The sequence below is a fragment of the Eumetopias jubatus genome, unplaced genomic scaffold, assembly GCF_037043125.1.
Source record: "Eumetopias jubatus isolate StellerSeaLion01/CBP00866 unplaced genomic scaffold, mEumJub1_p1.0 scaffold_2, whole genome shotgun sequence".
In the NCBI taxonomy this organism is placed as follows: Eukaryota; Metazoa; Chordata; class Mammalia; order Carnivora; family Otariidae; genus Eumetopias; species Eumetopias jubatus.
The window spans coordinates 36,834,786-36,862,185 of record NW_028274808.1 but is presented as its reverse complement, the minus strand read 5'-3'; the positions used below and the strand labels follow the sequence as shown (position 1 = coordinate 36,862,185).

The 27,400-nt window shown below is 34.7% G+C and overlaps 1 protein-coding gene and 1 pseudogene across 1 annotated transcript in view; one reads left to right on the top strand and one right to left on the bottom strand.

Moving 5' to 3' along the window:
- The window catches only part of LOC114224854 (A disintegrin and metallopeptidase domain 3-like), a 165,222-nt gene that overhangs the window by 120,179 nt on the left and 17,643 nt on the right, over nt 1–27,400 (top strand). The window contains exons 17-19 of the mRNA XM_088021314.1: nt 5,896–5,982; nt 8,585–8,699; nt 9,185–9,216. Of these exons, the coding sequence (XP_087877440.1) occupies nt 5,896–5,982; nt 8,585–8,699; nt 9,185–9,216 (234 nt within the window). The remainder of the gene's footprint in view (nt 1–5,895; nt 5,983–8,584; nt 8,700–9,184; nt 9,217–27,400) is intronic.
- LOC114224855 (programmed cell death protein 6 pseudogene) lies at nt 23,372–23,867 on the bottom strand (annotated as a pseudogene).

Sequence of the window (27,400 nt, the reverse complement as noted above, 5' to 3'; positions counted from 1 at the left end):
GTGAAAATAATCTGAATAATAAGAATAACAAAGAAAACAAAAATAGCCAAGTATTTAGTCCTGCAATAACTGACAATGAAGAATTAATTTGGTTGTAATGAAAGTAAAACAGCTATTTGCTCATTAGTCAACTCCTCTAATTTTTCCTCCAAAAGCACAATAAATACTTGTTAAAAATTTGGCCCTCCCACAAGACACAATAATAAAATGGAGTTTAAGCTTTATTTCTTTTTCTTTTCCTTAAATAGCTTAAGAAACAAAATAAAGGATCTTTAAACTATGACCATTGAAAAATTAGTTGACCAATGTAAAACACCACTCAAGTATCTCCTGTTTAAATTTAGATAATTTACATTAAGACACAATATTTTAAGAAATGAAAAATAGAGGGAAATGGAAATGAATAGTAAATTTATTTCAAAATGGGAAAAAGTATTCTTGCATAAAAATAATGAAATAATCACAAAAGAACACATAGTGCTGACTACCTTATAAAGTGATATGTTACCCCTTTAAGGATTATTTCAGACAAACTGAAAAAAATGTTTGCTATAAATGTGAGAGATTAAACACATAAATTTATCAGCTAATTTAATCATTCATTAATTAGAAAAAAAAGCACTCAGGGCACCTGGGTGGCTCAGTTGGTTAAGTGACTGCCTTCAGCTCAGGTCATGATCCCAGGGTCCTGGGATCAAGCCCCATGTCAGGCTCCCTGCTCAGTAGGGAGCCCACTTCTCTGGCTCCCTCTCCCTCTCCCTCTACCCCTCCCCAGCTCATGCTCTCTCTTTCTCTCTCTCTCTCTCAATCTTGTGCTCTCTCTCTCTCAAATAAATAAATAAAATCTTTTTAAAAAAAAGAAAAAAAACACTCAAATGGTATATATGTGGTATAACACACAAAAACAATTTGATTTTTATCCCTGATTTCTGGCACAGAGCTCCTAAACCCCTTGGAATTTCCTGAGTAATAGGAATGGTTTTTTGTTTGTTTGTTTGTTTGTTTGTTATTCATAAAGAACCTCTTCCAATCAAACTACATTTATGCTAATGAAGTGACAGGATGAGGCCTCTAGATAACTTTATGACAGAGCTGAGCGCTAGTAAGACCAAGTGATTGAAGAGTTGTAACTTTCAGCCTCATCATAAGCTTCAGGAAGGGAAGTAGTGTGGCTAGAGATTGAACACTATAAAACTTTTGAACGATGAGATTTAGTGTGCTTCTAGGTTGGTGAAATAAATACAGAATACATGAATATCCAGTTACTGTTTTTGTCTAATCAAATAGGAGTTGAAAACAATAACTGATGATGAGAAGCATAACTTATTATCATCCTAAAACAAATATAAATTAACACATACTTTTTGGAAAGTGATTTAGAAATGTGTATGGAGTCAAATATATTGTTACACGTTTTTATTGATTTTTAAAAATTATTACTTGTTACTACTTTTGATTGACATGTCATTGAAATATAGCATTACCTTAGTTTCAGGTGTACAACATAGTGATTCAATATTTGTATATATTGTGAAATAATGACTGCAAGAAATCTAGTTAACACCCATTACTATACATAGTTACAAAAATTTTTTTTATTATTTCGAGAATGTTCAAGTTTTACTGTCTTAGCAAGTTTCAAATATGCAATAGTGTCATTAACTGTAATTACCATACTATACTGTAATTCCCATCACTTATTTATTTTATAACTGAAAGTTTGCAGTTTTTGACCCCATTCACCCATTTTATCCACTCCCCCAGACCCCCACCATTGGGAACTACCAATCTGTTCTCTGCATCTATGAGCTTGGATTTTGTTGTTTAAATTATACATACAACTAAGATCACGCAGTATTTGTCTTTCTCTGCCTGACTTATTTCGATCAACTAGCATTGTCAAGGTCCATTCATGTCACAAATGGCAAGATTTAATTCTTTTTTATGGATAAGTAATATTCCCTTGTGTATATTTGCTAAATTCACTTTATCCATTCATTCATCAGTGGACACTTAGGTTGCTTACATATCTTGGCTACCGTAAATAATGCTGCAATGAATATGAAGGTGCATATATATTTTTCAGTTACATGTTTTCATTTATTTTGGATAAATACCCAGAAGTAGAATTGCTGTATCATGTGATGTTTCTATTTTTGATTTTTGTAAGAACCTCCATACTATTCTACCTATTCTATCATACTATTTTCTGATTTACATTTCTACCAATAGTGCACAAGGGTTCCCTTTTCTCTGCATCTTCACAAACATTTGTTATTGCTTTTTGTCATGATAAAAGCTATTCTAAGATCCTAGGATAGAAGAAAGAATTTAAGGATGGAAAAGTATTTCAGGGAATAATGCTTGGAATGTTTCCAAATTTGGCAAAAGGCATAAATACACAGATGCAAGAAGCAAAGAACATCATATAGGATAAACCCAGTGAAATCCACAGCAGAATACAGCATACTGAAATTTCTGAAAATTAAAGACAAAGAATCTTAGTAGTGAGAGTGAAATAACATGTACAAGAAAAATACAGTTATAACAACAGCAATTAAAATAAAACATACATATGCCACAGAAGATTGCCATGCTGGTTTGTCCCACTACTGCGTATGATCACTAAAACCTTTACAGATCACTCATCTCCCCAGCAGTGAGTCTCTGCCTCAGAAAGTCTGATCATTAGCCCATGCCCAACTGGCCAATGTCCCCATGGAGGGAAAACAAAGAAAGGAGTGAGGGAGGAAAGAAATTGAAGGGAGGGGAAGGGAAGAAAAATAGGAAGGAAGGAAGGAAGGCAAGCCAACTTTTCCTACTTGGTTCCATAGGAGCTTTCAGCTGGCCTGACTTTTTACTCCCACAACATTTTTAATTAAAAACAAACAAACCAACCAACAACTGGAGTAGAATTTAGTGATTCATCAGTTACATATAACACCCAGTGCTCTACTCCAGAAATCAATATCGCACTGTATGTTAACTACCTAAAATGAAAAACAAACACAAAACCTCCAACTAATTTGCAGCCTTCTCCATGTAACAGGGGTTTGTCACATGACAGTCTTCATTAGGGAACTGGCTTTTAGGCCATGGTACTTCCAGTAGTTTAATTGGATAGCGACTCTTCTAGAGGACAGACCACTTGAAAAGCCCAAATTCTATAGTCATCCTTAATTCAGTTGTTTTAGGAAACAAAATACCTTTAGAAATTTTCTCCATTGGGATAAAAGTGTGTTGACTGCATTTTGTAATTGAGAGAAAGGAGAGGCGAGTAGTGAATATGAGAGCTAACTACTTCTGTAGTTTTGTGGACACTTCCATGGATAATTCCACGTTTTAGCCCCCCCGCCCAACCTGCCCTTTTGGCTCTTCTTCCTCTGCTTTTCCTTATTTTCCTTATCTGAGGCTGCAGATCCTCCAGAGCATTGTGAGGCTGATCAACAAGGCTCTGTCCTTTACCATTGTATTTGATGTGGTTGCTTCCTCACTTCATTTTATCCATCAGTGACCTTCATTTTATTTTGAAATCCCAGGAAGTTCTTAAATTGCTCATCTTCTAATTGCCTTGTTCTGATTCTCCTTTATTCACATTAATTAGGAAAAGGGGAGCAATTGTGAGTGCCATGTCTTTGAATTTGAATTGGAATTATTCTGTGGTTATTTAAAAAATTCATCAGAGATATTTTATTTTCATTGTAATTCTACATTGTTCAGTTGATTTCAGAGTGGTTGGAAAGGAAAGAGGTCTTTACCCTTATTCTCATTAGCTGTGGGTCCTTTGTAAAAATTATCTTGATAAGAGAGAGAGGGGAGACTTTATATCTTATTTATTAACATGAAGAAAAGTATGTCTCTTATTAATCATAACAATATTTTAAATAAAACACATGTACATAATACTGTAATATACTGAGCAAAAAGTGTACTGTATAGAGATAAGCATTATTCCAACAATGCAAGTTTGCTTCATATTGGATGTGATAGAAAGCTTTTATGATTTTTTTTTATTTATAAGACAGAACAGGAGAATAGTTTATCAGATTGGTTTCTAGCTCACTTAGGTAGTAGGGAAGATAAACACATCTCAGCACATTCATTTCAAACTTGAAAAAAGGGACATTTAACTGTCCAAAATTAGATAAGCTGATCAATGAATAAATAAAATTAACTGCCTTTTTCTTACTCATACTTGGGACTATAAAAAAAATATGCTTACATGATCCAGGCATTTCTCTTTAGGAAATATGTATTTACTTATATTCTTTCTTTCTTTCTTTCTTTCTTTCTTTCTTTCTTTCTTTCTTTCTTTCTTTCTTTCTTTCTTTCTTTCTTTCCTTCTTTCCTTCTTTCCTTCTTTCTTTCTTCTTTCTTTCTTTCTTTTCTTTTCTTTTCTTTTCTTTTCTTTTCTTTTCTTTTCTTTTCTTTTCTTTTCTTTCTTTCTTTCTTTCTTTCTTTCTTTCTTTCTTTCTTTCTTTCTTTCTTTCTTTCTTTCTTTCTTTTTTTTTTTACCATGATGTACTACTTCTGGGACACTATTTGTATCTCTTGTTCAAAGAAAGAAGTCTTGTAGATTAGTTTATATTCAAAACATCATCCTAACCATTGCCCAGGTCTAAGTACTTTTATAGTGTTTCTTACTTTTGCTGTCATTACAAAAGAGCCAGCTACAAATTGATCTGTTTACTTGAAAGAAACTGTATCAGAAACATGGGTCTTAACTTTTCCTGGATTATTTTTCCCCTAAAGACAACCCAGTGAAATATGACTAGTTTATTATTGCCTCAATGACAATGTTTAAGGAGAACTAGAATGAAGATGGTTTTATGGACCCGTAGTGCTGATTTGCCCAACATTTTGTTATTCTTCCTGGCTTCATCAGAGCACTTGTAGTTAATGAACAAGCTGATATTCTTTCCTTTATGATGATTGGTTAATGGTGATAGAAAATAATGATTTTTAGGACTATTCATCATATAGTGAATATTCTACCAGATAACTTGAGAAAAGCCAACAGATAATTTTTACAGACTCCCCTGAAGATATTCAAATTAAATTAAATTTAACATAGAGCTTACATAGAAATCAGGTCAAATAAATAATAAAATGATATTTTGTATGTAGTGAGGATTTACTACGTGCCAGGCACTGCTTTTGTTCCCTTACGTCTAACAAATGATTTCATCCTCATAACCTACACTTTTTTAAAATTTGGGTATAATTGCTACTCCAAATTCAAAGATGGATAAAAGGAGGTATGGGGAGATTAAATAATTTACTTTAGTGTAAATATGAAAGGTAAGAGATATTGCCATTAAAGCTGGAAAAATATAAAAATATTAGAAAATGACAAGAACACTGTTATTTAGCATTGATCAATATGTGGTTCTGTGACAAAGGAGTTCTTGCACTGAACATTGGCTCTCAATAACTTGTGCATGAATTTAGAAGAGTAGATTTATTTTCATCAAATATAAAATGAGGAAAAAATATTTCCTTTGAGTATATATGAGTATGTATTATAAAGATATATAGAAAGTGCAAAGATAAATCCAAGCTCATTATAAATGGTCAGTACCACTTGGCTATTTTTGTTCTTATACCAATTAGTATCAATATATCCATAAAATCACAGCTCCCTCATAGGAAAGAAATAGTATCTCATTTCAAAATTTTATATTTGGTAAAGTAATAACATGCTATTTGGACTCCCAACTCCCAAGTTCTTCTTTTAGAATGAGTAGATGTCATGAAATCCAGATTCATATTATATATATTTTATATGAAATATAAATATAAAATATATTGTGCATTTAATTTTTGTACCAAGTACAAATGCTCAACTCGGCTTTACATTTACAGGTTTTGTTGTTTGTTGTTTTAACATTTTAGTATTGTGACCAGGGACGTTGTTCTTCTAGGAATTCATACACACAGAGAACAAATTGTGACTCAAACATAAATTGCAGTGGACATGGGGTATGTAATGGTTATTTCATTTCTAAGTATAGCTATTTTCATTCATGTCAGTAACATTGTCCAAGATAATGGGGTTTAGAATTATTTGATACAGAAATTTCTTTGAAAATTTGCAGTTAAAATAAGGAAAGTAGATTCTATTATTTATACATATATATATGATTTATGTGTTCAGTCACATTGTTATAAGCCTCATGAGCTTTGAACTTTGTACAAAAATGCAATATGAAATAAATTCATTTCTCAATTGAATTTATTAAGGATTACTCATACACATTTAACATACATGTAAATATTGCTTGTGGTTAAGTGTATGTGTACTGATAAATATTTGAAAACACACTTAATATATTTATATTACACATATTATAATCTAATATTTTTGTGAGAGCAGACTTTCTTGTTTATACAGATCTCATTCATCCTTTAGTGGTTTCAATTTATTTCGCTGTATGTCTCCTCCATATTATATTTTTAAATATCATTCACTGATGGACTTTTGGATAATGTTAACTTTTACTTAACTCTGGTTAAGTAGTGGGACAATGGACATTATGGTACAATCACCTTTGTACATTTGTCTGACTTCTTAAATTGTTAATGAAATGTATGAGTGGTTACATTTATGTACCACTTAAATTTTTATATATATTACATTGTGTTTAAGGAATATTATACCAGTTTTTGCTCCCACCTATCAGGTATAAAAATATGCATTTCCTCAAATTCTGGCCAGACTAGCATCTCAGTTTTTTTAAATCACTTTTAACATGCTAAATCCATTGCTAATTTATATTTACTTAATAATACAGTTTTTAAGCACAATATATGTATGGTCATATTTGCCATTTGCATTTTTATTTGTCCATCCATTGTGAAATTATCTACTAGGGAATAGAAATTATGTAAACTTTGTTTTTCTGAACATACATGTAGGCTTTAACTTTGTGGCTGGTGTCTCTTGCCATATCAATGCTTCATAGTTTATATAATAATCCAAGAATAAAGTGACCTACCTGCATGTCTTGTATCAAAATTTTCTCCCCAATCACTTACATACTCTATTAACCATTTCCTTTCTACTTATTTCCTTTCTTATTTAAATTTAATTTAATTTCTTATTTAATTTTTGCATGAACCTACTTCTAGATTCTCTAGTCTGCTTCTGATCTTCAGGAAGATCAATTCAGGAAGAATTTCAATTCTTCCACCAGATCACATTTGGAGGTATTTTCCAGCCTTCCTATTTCTAGGAAAATACATTTTGGTATCTGTATCTCATTAAGAAAACTTCTCCTTTTGTTTTTTTCCACATTTTTTTGGTAAAAGTTTGTTTTTATAACAACTATTTTTTAACTTAACCCTATTCAAAATAAACTTTAACTCTTACTATTTTATATTTTTTATTGAAATATAGTTGGCACACAATGTTACATTAGTTTCAGGTGTAAAATAGTGATTCAACAACCCTGTACATTATGCTATGCTCACCACAAGTGTAGCTACCATCTGCTATTATAATATCATTGACTATATTCCCTATGCTGTACTTATCATCCCATGACTTACTCATTCCGTAACTGAAGCCTGCATCTCCCACTCCCCTTCACCCATTTTGCCCCTTCCCACCACTACTTTGCTTTCTGGTAACCACCAGTTTGTTCTCTGTATTTATAGGTCTAATTCTGCTTTTTTGTTTGCTTATTCATGTTATTTTTTAGATTCCATATATGAGTGAAATCATATGGTATTTGTCTTTCTCAGTCTGACTTGCTTCACTTAGCACGATACCTTCTAGGTCCATGCATGTTGTCAAAAATGGCAAGATCTCTCTTTCTCTCTCTTTATGGCTAAGTAACATTCCATTATATATATATATATATATATATATATATATATATATATATATATATAGCACATCTTTATCCATTCATCTACTGATAGCCACTTAGGTTGCTTCCATATCTTTGCTAGTGTAAATAGAGCTGCAAGAAACATTGGCATGCAATATACCTTTTCTAATTAGTGTTTTTGTTTTCACTGGGTAAAGAGTAGTTTTAGAATTACTGGATTGTATATATTTCTATTTTTATTTTTTGGAGGAAACTCCATAATGTTTTTGACAGTGACTGTACCAATTTACATTCCCACCAGAAGTGCACAGTAGTTCCCTTTTCCCCACATCCTCACCAATACTTGTTTTTCTTATTTTGATACTAGCTATTCTGACTGGTGTGAGGTGATACCTCATTGAGGTTTTGATTTACATTTTCCTGGTGATTAGTATAATTTTTTAGTTCACAATTTTATGCCTTTCTGGAATATAGCATTTCAGTTGTGTCAAGAAGGCCATATACTGTTATTTAAAAAATATATGAGACAAAAGAAAATTTCTATGACATTTGAAAGGCATAATTGCAATAAATTGCATGGGAATTTATTGTATTACATTTTATTTTAAAAAATATTTTCCACACTAAGTAAAAACCATCTATAATATATAAATTACAATACTTCAATAATTTACATTAACAATCAGAGTAATGCATTTAATTTTTATGTTGAACATAAAATGTTATTTTTTATTTGGTTCTGATTTCAGGTTTGCAATAGTATGCTTAATTGTCACTGTGATGTTGGATATTCTCCTCCACTTTGTAGACCATCACGAACATCACCAGGAGGAAGTATTAATGATGGGTTTTGGAGTAAGGGAAGTAAGTACCTAGATGAGTGTGCTTCAAGGAGCTTTCTGCCCTTACAGAAATGGTCTACATCTCCACTGAATATGTGGCTATAGAGCACCTGACATATGGATAATGCAACAGGAAACTAAGATTTCCATTTTATTTTACTTTATTTAAATTTAAGTAGCCTCTTGTGGCTTGGTGGCAACTATATTAAACAGTACAGCTATATATCATACTGCCAAACAAAATTTTGTATATGCTTTTAATTTCACTCAAGAAGTGAACATTTTAATAGACCTCTCTTTAGTTTTAACCACGGTTACCAAAAACATTTATATACATATACATATATATATGTATATGTATATGTATAGCAGAATTTTCTAGATAGGTATAGTAAAATTATACAATAGGTGATAGTTTTATTATATACTCCACATATTCCCAGAATGTTAACTATCATGTGCTAGTTTGCAACCAAGTTTCATCTTTTAAGTTTCCCTTTTCAAAAGGGAAAAGTAATCAGATCTTCCATATCCATTATGTATGGATAGTAGATGGTACAAACCATTTTAAAATTTTATTTGATGAACATTCATGAACAAATATAGCATAGTTGTTTTTTTCTAAACTTCACAATGTATATATCTTAACAGTATAATTTCATTAATGTCTTTACATCATTTGCATTTTTACTCTATATTTTATTTATATATGTTGTAAATCTGACAGTACATTATTATATTTGCCTTAAATAGGCAATGGAATTTTAAAGTTTTTTTATATAAATATTTACATTTACTCATCCATTTACTGTTTTCAAGGGTTTTTCAATTCTTCTAGCACATTCAAATTCCATGCGGGCATTTTCTTTCTCTCTGAAAAACTTCCTTTTGTACTTCTACCTTATGATGAGCAATTGTCTCAGCTTTTGTTTTATAAAATGTTTTTTATAAAAATGTCTTAATTTGTGAAGAGTATTTTCACTGGAATTAGAATTCTACATTGAGAATTTTTTCTTTCAGCTGTTCAAAGATGTAATCCAATTGTATCCAAGCTTACATTTTCTGATGAGAATACAGTGTCATTCTTATTACTCTATTCATCCCAATAATATAATGCTTCCTTTATTCTTTAAGTTTCAGACTTCTTTTATATATTTTTTATTTTATATGTTTATATTTTTTATGTTTATATGATTTTCCACAGTTTCACTACAATTTATCAAGACATGTTTCTCTTTGAATTTTCCTGCTTGGGTTGGCTGTGATCCTTGAATATATAGCTGACAGTGTTTTCGGAAATTTTGAAAAACCTCTTAGCTGTTGCCTCTTTTTAAATATTTTTTTATTAAACATATTTGCATTTAAAAAATGATATACAGTGACATTCACTCTGTGGTATATAATTAAATGAGTATTGAAAAAATGCGCATACTCTTGTTCCCACTGCCACAGTTATGATACACAATAGATCTATCACCTCAAAATGTCCCTCTGCCCGCCCCTTTGTGTTCATTCCCGACTGCCAATTCCTGGCAACAAATTACCAGTTCTCGTCTATACAGACTTGTCTTTTCCAGAATGTCATATACAGTACATACAAATTTGAGATACATTCCTGTTGCCATGTTTTAATAGGTTTTTTTTTTTTTTTTTAAGTAAGCTCCAGGCCCAAACTGGGGCTTGAACTGAGAACCCTGAGGCCATGTGCTCTACCAACTGAGTCAGCTAGGTGCTGCTAATAGTTCATTCTTTCATTGTTAAGTAGGCTTTTTTTTTAAATTTTTTATTTAAATTTTAGTTAACATATAGTGCAATATTGGTTTCAGGAGTAGAATTCAGTAATTTGGGACACCTGGGTGGCACAATCAGTTAAGTGCCTGACTCTTGGTTTCTGCGGATGTCGTGATCTCAAGGTTGTGAGATTGAGCCCTGTGTCCAGGGTCTGTGCTCAGCTCAAAGTCTGCTTAAGACTCTTTCTCCCTCTGTCCCTCTTCCCCACACCCTCTCTTTCTCATATAAATAAATAAATCTTTAAAAAAATCTAATAATTCATCACTTACATACAACACCCAGTGCTCATTACAAGTGCCCTCTTTAACAACCATCACACATCTAGCCCATCCCCCACCCATTTCCCTCCATCAACACTCTGTTTTTTTCTTTTTTTTTAAAGATTTTATTTATTTATTTGAGAGAGAGAATGAGAGAGAGAGAGCACATGAGAGGGGGGAGGGTCAGAGGGAGAAGCAGTCTCCCCACTGAGCAGGGAGGCCGATGCGGGACTTGATCCTGGAACTCCAGGATCATGACCTGAGCTGAAGGCAGTCGCCCAACCAACTGAGCCACCCAGGAGCCCATCAACACTCTGTTTTCTATCTTAAGAGTCTCTTATGGTTTGTTTCCCTCTCTCCTTTTTCCAGGCTTTCCCATATGTGCATCTGTTTTGTTTCTTAAATTCCACGTATGAGTGAAAGTATATGGTATTTGTCTTTTTCTGGATGACTTATTTCACGTAGCATAATATAGTATAGCTCCTTCCACATTGTTGTAAATGGCAAGATTTCACTCTTTTTATTTTATTTTATTTTATTTTATTTTATTTTATTTTATTTTATTAATCACCATACATTACATCATTAGTTTTTGATGTAGTGTTCCATGATTCATTGTTTGCGTATGACACCCAGTGCTCCATTCAGTACCTACCCTCTTTAGTACTCATCACCAGGCTGACCCACCCCCCCAACCACCTACCCTCTAGAACCTTCAGTTTGTTTCTCAGAGTCCATAGTCTGTCATGGTTCGTCACCCCCTCTGATTTCCCCCCGTTCATTTTTCCCTTCCTGCTACCTTCTTCTTCTTCTTTTTTTTTTTTTTAATATGTATTATTTGTTTCAGAGGTACAGGTCTGTGATTCAACAGTCTTACACAATCCACAGCGCTCACCTTAGCACATACCCTCCCCAATGTCTATCACCCAGCCACCCCATCCCTCCCACCCCCACCACTCCAGCAACCCTCAGTTTGTTTCCTGAAATTAAGAATTCCTCATATCAGTGATATCATATGGTACATTTCTTTCTCTGATTGACTTATTTCACTCAGCATAATACCCTCCAGTTCCATCCACCCCAGTGGAAATGGCAAGATTTCATTCCTTTTGATGGCTGCATAATATTCTATGTGTATATATATATATCACCCCTCCTTTATCCATTCATCTGTTGATGGACATCTTGGTTCCTTCCATAGTTTGGCTATTGTGGACATTGCTGCTATTAAACATAAGGATGCACGTACCCCTTCGGGTCCCTACATTTACATTGTTGAGGTAAATACCCAGAAGTGTAATTGCTGGATCATATGGAAGCTCTATTTTCAACTTTTTGAGGAACCTCCATACTGTTTTCCAGAGTGGCTGCACCAGCTTGCATTCCCACCAACAGTGTAGGAGGGCTCCCCTTTCCCCTCATCCCCGCCAACATCTGTCGTTCCCCTTTCCCCAACATCCCTGCCAACATCTGTCGTTTCCAATTTTAGCCATTCTGACTGGTGTGAGGTGGTATCTCCATGAGGTTTTGATTTGGATTTCCCTGATGCCGAGCGATGTTAAGCACTTTTTCAAGTGTCTGTTGGCCATTTGGATGTCTTCTTTGGAAAAATGTCTGTTCATGTCTTCTGCCCATTTCTTGATTGGATCATTTGTTCTTTGGGTGTTGCGTTTCATAAGTTCTTTATAGATTCTGGATACTAACCTTTTATCTGATATGTCATTTGCAAATATCTTCTCCCATTCTGTTGGTTGTATTTTGGTTTTGTTGACTGTTTCTATTGCTGTGCAAAACCTTCTTATCTTGATGAAGTCCCAATAGTTCATTTTTGCCCTTGCTCCCCTTGCCTTTGGTGATGTTTCTAGGAAGAAGTTGCTGCGGCTGAGGTCAGAGAGGTTGCTGCCTGGGTTCTCATTTAGGATTTTGATGGACTCCTATCTCACATTGAAGTCTTTCAACCATTTTGAGTCTATTTTTGTGTGTGGTGTAAGGAAATGGTCCAGTTTCATTCTTCTGCATGTGGCTGTCCAATTTTCCCAACAGCATTTGTTGAAGAGACTGTCTTTTTTCCATTGGACATTCTTTCCTGCTTTGTCGAAGATTAGTTGACCATAGAGTTGAGGGTCCATTTCTGGGCTCTCTATTCTGTTCCATTGATCTATGTGTCTGTTTTTGTGCCAGTACCATATTGTCTTGATGATGACAGCTTTGTAATAGAGCTTGAGGTCCGGAATTGCAATGCCGCCAGCTTTGCTTTTCTTTTTCAACATTCCTCTGGCTATCGGGGTCTTTTCTGGTTCCATACAAATTTTAGAATTATTTGTCCCATTTCTTTGAAAAAAAGTTGATAGTATTTTGAAAGGGATTGCACTGAATGTGTAGATTGCTCTAGGTAACACTGACATCCTCACAATATTTGTTCTTCCAATCCATGAGCATGGAATGTTTTTCCATTTCTTTGTTTCTTCCTCAATTTCTTTCATGAGTATTTTGTAGTTTTCTGAGTACAGATTCTTTGCCTCTTTAGTGAGATTTATTCCTAGGTATCCTATGGTTTAGGGTGCAATTGTAAATGGGATTGACTCCTTAATTTCTCTTTCTTCTGTCTTGTTGTTGCTGTATAGGAATGCCACTGATTTCTGCATGTTGATTATCTATTCTGCCACTTTACTGAATTCCTGTATGAGTTCTAGCAGTTTTGGGGTGGAGTCCTTTGGGTTTCCACATAAAGTATCATATCATCTTCAAAGAGTGAGAGTTTGACTTCTTATTTGCTGATTCGGTTGACTTTTATTTCTTTTTGTTGTCTATTGCTGTGGCTAGGACTTCTAATACTATGTTAAATAGCAGTGGTGATAGTGGACATCCCTGCAGTGCTCCTGACCTTAGGGAGAAAGTTCTCAGTTTTTCCCCATTGAGAATGATATTCTCTGTGGGTTTTTCATAGATGGCTTTTATGATATTGAGGTATGTACCCTCTATCCCTATACTCTGAAGAGTTTTGATCAAGAAGGGATGCTGTACTTTGTCAAATACTTTTTCTGCTTCTATTGAGAGGATCATATCATTCTTGTTCTTTCTCTTGTTAATGTATTGTATCACATTGATTGATTTGTGGATGTTGAACCAAATTGTAGCGCAGGGATAAATGCCACTTGGTCGTTGTGAATAATCCTTTTAATGTACTGTTGGATCCTATTGGCTAGTATTTTGGTGAGAATTTTTGCATCCATGTTCATCAAGGATTTTGGTCTGTAATTCCCCTTTTTGATGGGGTCTTTGTATGGTTTGGGGGATCAAGGTAATGGTGACCTCATAAAACGAGTTTGGAAGTTTTCATTCCATTTCTATTTTTTGGAACAGTTTCAGAAGAATGGGTATTAATTATTCTTTAAATCTTTGGTAGAATTCCCCTGGGAAGCCATCTGGCCCTGGGCTTCTGTTTTTTGGGAGATTTTTGATGACTGCTTCAATTTCCTTAGTGGTTATAGGTCTATTCAGGTTTTCTATTTCTTCCTGGTTCAGTTTTGGTAGTTGATACATCTCTAAGAATGCATCCATTTCTTCCAGATTATCTAATTTACTGGCATATAGTTGCTCATAATATGTTCTTATAATTGTTTGTATTTCTTTGGTTTTGGTTGCGTTCTTTCCTCTTTCATTCATGATTTTTTTTTATTTGGGTCCATTCTCTTTTCTTTTTGATATGTCTGGCCAGGGTTTTATCAGTCTTGTTAATTCTTTTAAGAACCAGCTCCTAGTTTCGTTGATCAGTTCTACTGTTCTTTTGGTTTCAATTTCATTGATTTCTGCTCTGATCTTTATTATTTCTCTCCTCCTACTGGGTTTAGGCTTTATTTGTTGTTCTTTCTCCAGCTCCTTTAGGTGTAGGGTTAGGTTGTGTATTTGAGAACTTTCTTTTTTCTTGAGAAAGGATTGTATGGCTATACACTTTCCTCTTAGGACTGCCTTTGCTTCATCCCAAAGATTTTGAAGAGTTGTGTTTTCATGTTCATTTGTTTCCATGATTTTTTTTAATTCTTCTTTAATTTCTTAGTTCACCCATTCGTTCTTTAGTAGGATGCTCTTTAGCCTCCATATATTTGAGTTCTTTCTGACTTTCCTCTTGTGATTGAGTTCTAGTTTCAAAGCATTGTGGTCTGAAAATATGCAAGGAATGATCCCAATTTTTTGTACCAGCTGAGATCTGATTTGTGACCTAGGATGTGATCTATTCTGGGGAATGTTCCATGGGCACTAGAGAAGAATATGTATTCTGTTGTTTTGGGATGGAATGTTCTGAATATATCTGTGAAGTCCCTTTGGTCCACTGTGTCATTTAAAGTCTTTATTTCCTTGTTGATCTTTTGCTTAGATGATCTGTCCATTTCAGTCAGGGGGGTGTAAATCCCCCATTATTATTGTATTGTTGAAAAGTTTCTTTGCTTTTGTTATTAACTGGCTTATACAAGTGGCTGCTCCCATGTTAGGGGCATAGATATTTACAATTGGATAGACCCCTTAAGTATCATATAGTGTCCTTCCTCATCTCTTATTATAGTCTTTGGTTTAAAATCTAATATGTCTGATATAAGGATTGCCACCCCAGCTTTCTTTTGGTGTCCATTAGCATGGTAAATTGTTTTCCACCCCCTCACTTTCAAGCTGGGGGTGTCTTTGGGTATAAAATGAGTCTCTTGCAGACAGCATATCGATGGGTCTTGTCTTTTTATCCAGTCTGATACCCTGTGTGTTTTGATTGGGGCATTTAGCCCATTTACATTCAGGGTAACTATTGAAAGATATGAATTTAATGCCAGTGTATTGCCTATAAGGTGACTGTTACTGTATATTGTCTGTGTTCCTTTCTGGTCTATGTTACTTTTAGGCTCTCTCTTTGCTTAGAGGACCCCTTTCAATATTTCTGATTGGGCTGGTTTCGTGTTTGCAAATTCCTGTAGTTTTTGTGTGTCCTGGAAGCTTTTTATGTCTCCTTCTATTTTCAATGACAGCCTATCTGGATATAGTATTCTTGGCTGCATATTTTTCTCATTTACTGCTCCTAATATATCATGCCAGTCCTTTCTGGTCTGCCAGGTCTCTGTGGATAGGTCTGTTGCCAATCTAATGTTTCTACCATTATAGGTCACAGATCTCTTATGCCAAGCTGCTTTCAGGATTTTCCCTTTGTCTCTGAGACTCATAAGTTTTACTCTTAGATGTCGGGGTGTTGACCTATTTTTATTGATTTTGAGGGCAGTTCTCTGTACCTCCTGGATTTTGATTCCTGTTTCCTTCCTCAAATTAGGGAAGTTCTCTGCTATAATTTGCTCCAATATACCTTGTGACCCTCTCTCTCTTTCTTCTTTTTCCTGGATCCCAATTATTCCAATGTTGTTTCATCTTATGGTATCACTTATCTCTCAAATTCTGCCCTCATGATGCAGTAGTTGTTTATCTCTCTTTTTCTCAGCTTCTTTATTTTCCATCATTTGGTCTCCTATATGACTAAATCTGTCCTCTGCCTCATTTATTTTAGCAGTTAGAGCCTCCATTTTTTATTGCACTTCATTAATAGCCTTTTTGATTTTGACTTGGTTAGATTTTAGTTCTTTTATTTCTCCAGAAAGGGTTTCTCTTATATTTTCCATGCTTTTTTCAAGCCCAGCTAGTATCTTTAAAATCATCATTCTAAACTCTAGTTCCGACATTTTACCTATGTCCGTATTGATGAAGTCCCTGACAGTTAATACTGCCTCTTGTTCTTTTTTTTGAGGGATTTTTTCCGTCTTGTCATTTTGTCCAGGGGAGAATAGATGAATGAGAGAACAAAATGCTAACTGCATAACAACAACCCCAGAAAAAATACACTGAACAAATCAGAAGAGACCTGAAACTGGCAGAAAAGAAAGGGAAAGAAAGAAAAAAGAAAAAGATAAAAAGAAACAAACAAACAGAAAAAAAAAACAGAATATGATCCAATATGATCAGGCTGGTGCATAGATCAGTGCCACACAGTAGATTTTGGGTGTATTTTAGTCTGTTAGAGGAAAGTGACTCCCAAAATTTTAAAGAAAGGAAAGCTTATATATGAACAAAAATAAGGGTAAATACGATGAAGGGATGGAACATGATTGTGAAGATGAAAATTATAAAAGATTTTATAAAAGGAATTGATAAAATAAGAAGTTGATTAAAAAAAAAAGAAGAGGATTTTAAAAAAAGGGGGAGAAGAGAATGTGATCAGGCAGGAGAGTAGAACAAAGCCATGCACTAGAGATTTAGGATATATTTTGGTCTGTTAGAAGAAACTGTATCCCATAATTTTAAAGAAAGAACTATATATATATATGTATATAAATATACATATATATATACCAAAAATAAGGTTAACTACTATGAAGGGGTAGAATATGACTCTTCCAGAAAGTGGTTGCTTTTCTATTCAGAGTTGCTGCTATTCTTTTCTTTGATCTCCTGTTGCGTTTGTAGGTGTTCAGAATGGTTTGATCCCTATCTAGTTGAATTCCTGGGACCAGATGAAATTTAGGTCTCCTACTCCTCTGCCATCTTCGATTTCATTCTTTTCAATGACTAATATTCCACTATATAGTAATAGATATATATAAATATATATTTATATATATATCACATCTTTATCCATTCATCAGTTAATGGACATGTGGGCTCTCTCCATAGTCTGACTATTGTTTATAATGCTGTTATAGTCATTGTAGTGCATGTACCCCTTTCAATCTGTATTTTTTTATCCTTTGTGTAAGCACCTAAATAGTTTTCTATATTGAACTGATGCATATAATTTGTTTATCCATTCAGCCATTGAAAGGTATTTGGGTTATTTCTAGATTTTGGCAATTATAAATAAACCTGGTATAAACATGTACAGTTAGGTTTTTGTGTATATCTAAGGTCTCACTTTTTGTTGGTAAATACCTAGGAGTAAGATTTCTGGGTCATTTATTAAGTGTTTAGGTTTGATAAATGTACTTTTAATTTTACAAGAAATAGCCAAACCATTTCTAAGGTGACTATCCCAGTACTCCTTCCCATTCATCTATGAGAGTTCCAGTTTCTCGGCACAGATGCTCCACACTTCACAAGCACTTGATATTGTCATTTTTGTTTCGTTTTGTTTGATTTTGTTTTGCCAGTTGCAGATGTCTAATGGTATCTCCTTATGATTTTTATTTAACTTTTTATTTTGAAGTAGTTATAGGTCACAAAGAGTTAAGAAATGCAGATGGAAGTCCTGCATACCCTTTATTCAGATGTTGTCGGTGTTAACATGTTTCAATACTATAGTAGAGTAGCAAAACAAGGAAATGGACATTATTAAAAAACACAGACCTTATTCAGATTTCACCAGTATACATACACTAATTTGTGTATGTGTATATATGTGTGAGCATGTATGTGTGTGTTTGTATTTCATGCAGTTTTACATGTTCAAATTTATGTAACCATCACCACAATCAAGATACAGAAGTGTATCATCACTATATGGCTCCTAATATCACCCCCTTATATAACTACACTGATCCCCTTTTCTGCCATTTCTAACTCCTGGCAACCACTACTACTATGCCTCTAATTATGTTATTTCATGCATGTTATATATATGGAATCATACAATTTGTATCTCTTAGAGATTCGCTTCTTTCTCTTCCATATTTTCTATGAACTGCATTGAAGCTCATTGCATGTATAAATATTTAATTTCTTTTTATTGATGACTAGTATTCCTTTGTATGGATATATCAAACTACTGATGGACATTTGGGTGGTTTGCCAATTTTTAGCTATTATGGAGAGATCTGCTGTGAACACTTGTGTAGAAAATTCTGCATGAAAGTAAAATTTTAATTCCCTGGGAAACATCCCCAAAAGTGAAATTTCTGGGTCAATGGTAAACCATTTATAGTTTTAAAAGCAACTGCCAAACTATTTTTCAGAGTGACATTTGACATTCCCACCAATAATATACGAATGACCCATTGTTTTGGCATCCTTACTAACATTTTATGATATCACTCTTTTTTTTTTCAGTCATTCCATTAGGTATGTATTAATATCTCATTGTGGGTTTAATTTGTACTTCCCTAATGGATAATGATGTTGAATATGTTTAACATGTTTATTTGGCATCTGTATGTTCTCTTCAGTGAAAAATCTGTTCATCTCTTTGCCCATTTTCTAATTAGACTGTATTTTTTGAATGTTGAATTATCAGAGTTTTGTCTGTTTCCTAGATATATGCATTTTTTGGACATGTGATTTGAACACATTTTTTCCATGTCTATAAGTGGTTTTATCTCAGACCCCAATTTTTATTTTTTTTTTTTTTTTTCGGATAAAGTCTACTGCTTTTCTTTTTTGGATCATGCTTTTGGTATCAAGTGTATGAACTCTTTGTCAACCTTAAGTCCTGAAGATTTTCTATCATGATATCTCTAAAAGGTGTAGTTTTGTGTTTTACACTAAAGTTCATGATCCATTTTGAGTTACTTTTTGTAAGGGGTGGGAGATTAACTTTTTGACTAATGTGACTTCAATTGTTCCACCATAATTCTTTGAAAAAGCTATCTCTTGTCCTTTGAATTGTTTTTGCTCCTTTGTCAATAATTAATTGGACATTTTTGTGTTGGTGTATTTCTCACTTCTCTTCTGTTCCATTGATCTATGAGTCATTCTGTCCACCATCGCTATGCTGTTTTGATTATTGTAACTGTATGGTAAGAGAGATTCCTCTCAATTTATTCTTCTTTTTCAAAATTTTTTTCTATTCTAGGGTCTCCTTCTATATACATTTTAGAAAAAGTTTATCTATGTTTAAAAAAATTTGCTATTATCTTGATACAAACTGTGTTAAAACTATGGAACAATTTAGGAAGATTTTACACATTTACTGTATATTATTGAAACTTCCAATCTATGAATATGGTATGTATTTCATTTATTTAGATTTTGTATGATTTCCTACATCAGAATTTTGTACTTTTCACTAGATACTCTACATTTTTTAAAATTTTTATTTGTTTATTTAATTTTATTTTATTTAAATACAATTAATTAACATATAGCATATTATTAGTTTCAGAGGTAGAGTTTACTGATTCATCATTTGCATGTAACACCCAGCGCTCATTACATCAAGTGTCCTCCTTAATGTCCATCACCTAGTAACCCCATCCCCCCCACCTCCCCTCCAGCAATCCTGTTTGTTTCCTAGAGTTAAGAGTCTCTTATGGTTTGCATCTTCTCTCATTTAGTCGTATTTTATTTTTCCCTCTCTTCCCCTTTGATCATCTATTTTGTTTCTTAAATTCCACATATGAGTGAAATCGTATGATAATTTTCTCTCTCTGATTGACTTATTTCGCCTAGCATAATACCCTCTATTCCATCCACCTTGTTGCAAGTGGTAAGATTTTATTTTTTTTGATGGGGGAGTAATATTCCATTGTATATATATATATATATATATACATATATATATATATATATATATATATATACCACATCTTCTTTATCCATTCATCTGTCTATGGACATCAGAACTCTTTCCCTATCCTGGCTATTGTGTACATTGTTGCTATAAACATTGGGGTGCAGGTGCCCCTTTAACTAACTATGTTTATATCCTTTGGGGCAAATACCCAGTAGTACAATTGCTAGGTCATGGGGTAGCTCTATTTTTCACTTTTTGAGGAACCTCCATACTGTTTTCTGGAGTGTCTGTACCAGCTATCTTCTTTCTATTGGATATTCTTCCCTGCTTTGTCAAAGATGAGTTGGTCCTAGAGCTGACAGAGTCCATTTCTGGGTTCTCTATTCTGTTCCATTGGTCTATGTGTCTGTTTTTGTGCCAGTACCTTACTGTCTTGATGATTACAGCTTTGTAATAGAGCTTGAAGTCCAGAATTGTGATGCCACCAGCTTTGGCTTTCTTTTTCAACATTTCTTTGGCTATTTGGGGTCTTTTATGTTTCCATACAAATGTTAGGATTATTTGTTCCAGCTCTGTGAAAAATGTTGATTGTATTTTGATGGAGATTGCATTGAATGTGTAGATTGCTCTAGGTAGCATAGACATTTTAACAATACTTGTTCTACCAATCCATGAGCATGGAACGTTTTTCCATTTCTTTGTGTCTTCCTCAATTTCTTTCATGAGCATTCTATAGTTTTTAGAGTATAGATCCTTTACCTCTTTGGTTAGGTTTATTCCTAGGTATCTTATGGTTTTGGATGCAACTGTAAATGGGATCAACTCCTTAATTTCTCTTTCTTCTGTCTTATTGTTAGTGTATGGAAATGCAACTGATTTCTGTGCATTGATTTTATATCCTGCCATTTTGCTGAATTCCTGTATCACTTCTAGGAATTTTTTGCTGGAGTCTTCTGGGTTTTCTACATAGAGTATCATGTCATCTGTGAAGAATATAAGTTTGACTACTTCTTTTCCAGTTTGGTTGCCTTTTACTTCTTTTTGTTGACTGGTTGTCAACACTAAGACTTCCAGTACCGTGCTGAACAGCAGTGGTGAGTGTGGGCATCCCTGTCATATTCCTGACCTTAGGGGAAAACCTGTCAGTTTTTCCCCATTGAGAATGATATTTGCTGTGGGTTGTTTGTATATAACTTTTATGTTATGGAGGTATGTTCCCTTTATCCTTACACTACAAAGTTGTTGTTGTTGCTGTTTTTAATCAAGAAAGGATGCTGTCTTTTTCAAATGCTTTTTCTGCATCTATTGAGAGGATTATATGGTTCTCGTCCTTTCTTTTATTAACATGATGTCTCACATTGTTGATTTGTGGATGTTGAAACATCCTTGCCTCCCAGGAATAAATCCCACCTGGTTTTGGTGAATAATGCTTTTAATGTACTGTTGGATCCTATTGGCTAATATCTTGTTGAGAATTTTTGCATCCATGTTCATCAGGGATATTGGTTTGTAATTTTCTTTTTTTGTGGGGTCTTTGTCTGGTTTTGAGATCCAAGTAATGCTGGCCTCATAGAATGAGTTTGGAAGTTTTCCTTACATTTCTATTTTTTGGAGGAGTTTCGGAGGAATAAGTATTCTTCTTTAAATTTGGTAGAATTCTGCTGGGAGATCATATGGTCTGGGAGTCTTGTTTGTTGGGAGATTTTTTATTATTGATTCAATTTCTTTGCTGATTATGGGTCTGTTCAGGTTTTTTATTTCTTCCTGTTTCATTTTCAGTAGTTTATGTTTCTAGGAATGCATCCATTTCTTCCAGTTTGCCTAATTTGTTAGCTTATAATTGCTCATAATATTCTCTTATAATTATTTATACTTTTTCAGTGTTCTTTGTGATCTCTCCTCTTTCATTCATGATTTTATTTATTTGGGACCTTTCTCTTTTCTTTTTGAAAATCTAGCTAGGGGTTTATTTATCTTATTAATTCTTTCAACAAACCAGCTCCTAGTTTTGTTGATCTGGTCTACTGTTCTTCTGATTTCTATATCAGGGACTTCTGCTCTAATCTTTATTATTTCTCTTCTCCTGCTCCTCCTTCTCCTTCTTTATTTTTTCTTTCTCCTCTCTATTTGCTGTTCTTTTTCCATCTCCTTGAGGAGTAAGTTTTGGTTGTGTATTTGAGATTTTTCTTATTTCTTGAGAAAGGCATGTATAACCATATACTCCCTCCTTGGACTGCCTTTGCTGCATTCCAGAGGTTCTGAACTGTCCAGGTTTCATTTTCATTTGTTTCCATGTATTTTTTTAAATTCTTTAATTTCCTGGTTGACCATTCATTCTTTAGTAAGATTTTTTTAACCGTCATGTATTTGTTTTCCTTCCAAATTTTCTATTGTGATTCAGTTCAAGTTTTAAAGCACTGTGGTCTGAAAATATGCAGGGAATAATCCCAGTCTTTTGGTATCAATTGAGACCTGATTTGTGACCCAGTATGTGATTTATTCTGGAGAATGTTCCACGTGCACTTGAGAAGAATGTGTTCTGTTGCTTTAGCACTTCATCCTAATATATATCTGTGACGTCCTTCTGGTCTGCTGTGTCATTCAAAGCCCTTGTTTCCTTGTTAATGTTCTGCTTAGATGATCTGTACATTGCTATGAGTGGGGTGTTAAATTCTCCTACACTTTTTTTGGGGGGCGGAACAGGGGGCACATTTGCTTTATTGCTTATGTTGGATATTCAAACAAATGCAACAAACCCTGTTTTAAAAATGTAAGGCACTTAAAAGCCTCTATGCAACTTCTGTATTATTTGTAAATTCCTACTGGCTAATAAAAATATTTCCACTATAGAACTGGAGCTATCTAAAAATGCACGTGATGAATTTTTTGCATGCAGGATACCTGAAACATTATCATATCTTACCTCATGGTACAATTGAACAGTCTCAGATCAAATGTCTGTATGTAAATAATGATTATACTTATTGTTATATTTGCAAAAAACCTTATCAGTGTATACACATATGTACAGTCAGGTCCTCAAATGTTCATTATATAAAATCTGAAGGAAGGAGGACAGTATCTAGGTGCATCTGTGTCCCATTTATTTAAAGGGAGATTTGGCATTTTTATACTTCCTTCTGTAAGTCATGTTGCTATTTGCAAAGGCCAGTGTTATATGATGCTGAAGACCATGGACAGATACTATTTATATGACACCTGAATCCAGACATCCTGATCCATATGGTAAGGCCTGAATGTATTGGTCAACCTCTGCAAGATGATGCTCTGGATGAAGTCATCAAATGTGATATGCCCCTGTCCTTGTCTGTCAAACTTGCAAATGAGGATGTCATGAAACTGGTCAGAGAGCCAGTACCCAAAGCCTAAGAGTGCTTCCTTGAGCTCGTTCTTGTCAGTCATCCCAGAGTTGCCCCTGTCATAGGTGTGGAAGATGTTCTGCCAGTCTGTGATGCACTTCCAGATACCAGTGAACTTGCTGATGTGTATGCCAGCCTTGTTCTATCAAACATAGATATGATTGACCTGACAGTCACTGGATTAAATGGAGTCCATGTGCCTCTGGAAAATGTTCCACAAGAAGTTTTGGTCTGGCAGCACCTCACTTCCAGCCCCAGGTGGGGGCCCCAGGGTAGGAGTAAGCAGCCATGGTCCCAGGCGCACTTCTGGGTTGAGGAGGCCCAGGGTGGCTCCTCTTCCACCAAATTCTCCTATACTTTATTATTGTATTATTTTCAATGTGTTTCTTTAATTTTGTTATTAATTGCTTTATGTAATTGGCTGCTCCCAGGTTAGAGACATAAATATTTACAGTTGTTGGACCCTCTTGTTGGATAGACCCATTTCTTATGATACGGTGTCCTTCCTCATCTCTTATTACAGTTTTTGGTTTAAAATCTACTTTTTTTGATATAAGGATGGCTACCCCTGCTTTCTTTTTATGTCCATTAGTGTGATAAATTGTTCTCCACCCCCTCACTTTCATTCTGGAGGTGTCTTTGGGTCTAAAACGAATCGCTTGTAGACAGCTTTATATGATGGGTCTTGTTTATCTAATCTGATATCTGTGTCTTTTGATTGGAGCATTTAGTCCAAATACCTTCAGAGTAATTATTGAAAGATATGAATTTAGTGTTATCGTATTACCTGTAAAGTCACTATTCCTGTAGATTGTCTCTGTCCCTTTCTAGTCTTTGTTTCTTTTTGGCTCTCTCTTTGCTCAAAGGATCCCCTTTAATATTTCTTGCAGGGCTGCTTCAGTGATCACAAATTTTTAGTTTCTGTTTGCCCTGGACACTCTTTATCTTTCCTTCTCTTCCAGATGACAGCCTTGCTGGATAAAGTATTCTTGGCACCTTGAATATATCATGCCAGTCCTTTCTGGCCTGCCAGGTCTCAGTGGACAGGGCTGGTCCCAGTCTTATGTTTCTAACCCTGTAGGTTAAGGACCTCTTGTCCAGAGCTGCTTTTAGGATTTTCTCTTTATCTCGGAAATTTGCAAGCTTTGCTATAACATGTCAAGTCATTGACCTATTTTTATTGATTTTGAGGGGATTTTCTGTGTCTCCTGAATTTGTATGCCTGTTTCTTTCCCCAGATTAGAGAAGGTCTCAGCTATAATTTGCTGCAATATACTTTCTACACCCCCCCTTTCCTCTTTCTCTAGGACTCCAATTATTCTAATATTGTTTTGCTTTATGTTATTGCTGATCTCTTGAATCTTCCCTTTGTGATCTACTGGTTGTTTATGTCTCTTTTTCTCAGCTTTCTCATTCTTCAGTATTTTGTTTTCTATATACTGACTTTCTCTTCTGCCTCATTTATTGTAGCAGTTAGAGCTTCTATTTTTTATCACCTCTCAACAATACCTTTTTTGATTTCCGCCTTTTTAGATATTAGCTTTTTTATTTCTCCATTAGAGATTCTCTAGTGTCTTCTCTCCTTTTTGAAGCCTAGCTAATATCTTTATAATCATTGTTTTGAATTCTCATTCTGACATCTTACTTATATCCATATTGATTAAATCTCTGCCAGTGAGTACTCCCTCCTGTTCTTTCTTTTGGGGTGAGTTTTTCTGTCTCACCATTATGTCCAGAAAAAATTAGATGAATGATAGAGAAAATACAAAAATAACAAAAACAACACCAGAAAAATACACACTAAACATATGAGAAGAAAATAGAAATCAAAAAGAAGAAAAAAATGAGAAAAATTCAAGAAGTAGAACAGAACACAACAATAAACTAGATCCTGGCTATATTTTCATCTGTTTGTTAGAAGAAATTGATCCCGCAATTGGAAAGAAAGAAAAAGTTATATAGATACAAAAATATAACAATACAATGAAAGGAAACCAAAAAGTTAATATATATATATAACATAAATGTAACAATAAAAATTTAAAAAGATTTAAAAAAGAATTGATAAAATAAGAAAATAGCTGAAAAGAAAAAAAAATAAAACTGAAAGTCTAAAGAATAATGAAAAACACAAACGCTATATACTGTTTTCACCAGGAGCCTTGTTTTGCATTTCTCTATGATCAGTAAACTTGGTATTAGTTGGATGTTACTGCTGGTCTTCTTGGGGAGGGGTTTGTTGCACTGGTTCTTAGGCACTTTTGCCTGGGGGAATTGCACCCCCTTTGCCAGGGGGCGGGCTCAGTGTAAGTAGCTCTGGTTGCACCATGTAGCCCTGGTTTGCTCTCTGAAGGTTTTTAGCACCGATGGGGGGATGAAGATAGTGATGCCCTGATCTCTAGCCCCTGAGCTGAAAATTCGCTTCCCCCACTCTTTAGTGAGCCCTCGCAGAAAAGCAGTCAATCATTCTTGTCTCCCTAGTTTCCACCGGAACTCTGTGTTCACTCAGCTGGTGACCAAGCATTTTTATCTTAGGCATCCTACCCTGTTTGAGTCCCTATACTTTATAGACTCCTGTGGTGTGGACCCATGCCATTCCTCCCGGGGAAGGGTGAGGGGTCTTGCTGTTCTTCTACCTTTTGCTGGGCCCCTGCTCAGAGAGCAGTTGCCCCAGCATACCGTGGTTCATGGCTTATGGCAACATTGAGCAGAAAGCTGGTGCCTAGTCTTGCTGTTTGCATTTGGCTTCCCTGCTCTGACACTGGAGAACTTTGCTACATTCAGGCACCCCTGTTCTTTTTGTGGTCCTGGGGATCCTGAGACTATGCTGTCCCATTTGGGATTCTGTTCTGCTTCACCACCTGAGCCTTTCAGGCAGGGATGTCTCCCACAAGAGCTGACTTCTAAAATTCTGATTTTGTACTCTGCTTCTTATAATATTTCTTAGCTTCCTTAAGCTGTATCCCTCCCTCCCCACCCCCTGCAGTTTATCTTCCAATATATCTCCCTGGTTCATGTCTCCACACCTCCTACCTTGCAAAAAGTGGTAGATTTCTATTTGTAGAACTGCAGCAATTCTTTTCTCAGATATCCCGTTGATTTTGAAAGTGTTCAGAATGATTTGATGACTTTATTTTTTTTAAAGATTTTATTTTTCCATTTGAGAGAGAATGAGAGAGAGAGAGAGAATGAGAGGGGGGAGGGCCAGAGGGAGAAGCAGTCTCCCTGCTCAGCAGGGAGCCCAATGCAGGACTCGATCCTGGGACTCCAGGATCATGACCTAAGCCAAAAGCAGTCACCCAACCAACTGAGCCACCCAGGAGCCCCTGATTTGATGACTGTTTAGCTGAATACCAGGGACCAGATGAAAATAGGGTTCCCTATTCCTCTGCCATCTTAACTCTATCCAGATACTGTACATGTTTTATTTCATATTCTGTTATTTCCTTTTCTTTAGAGCAATTGTAAATTATGTTGTACACGTAGAACATATTTTTATACTTATAAACATCAATCAAAATGATTAATCTTAATATTTATTGCTTCTACACCATCTAACTCCTTCCCAACTTTGTATGCATATTTGTCCACTTGTGAACCATATCAAATAAATGTTCATGTCCAAATGTTATAAAAAAGATGAGAGGATACTATCCTAGATCTTCTTTACAATACAGAATATTCTAGATATTTGAGACAAAATATTGCATGACAAAGTATGACTAACTGGATGAGCATATTATATTTCTTTTTTATCATTAGAAATATTCTGTTTGCTCATTGATTCTTGAGTTGCAGAAAAATTATGATAGCATCTGAAGAC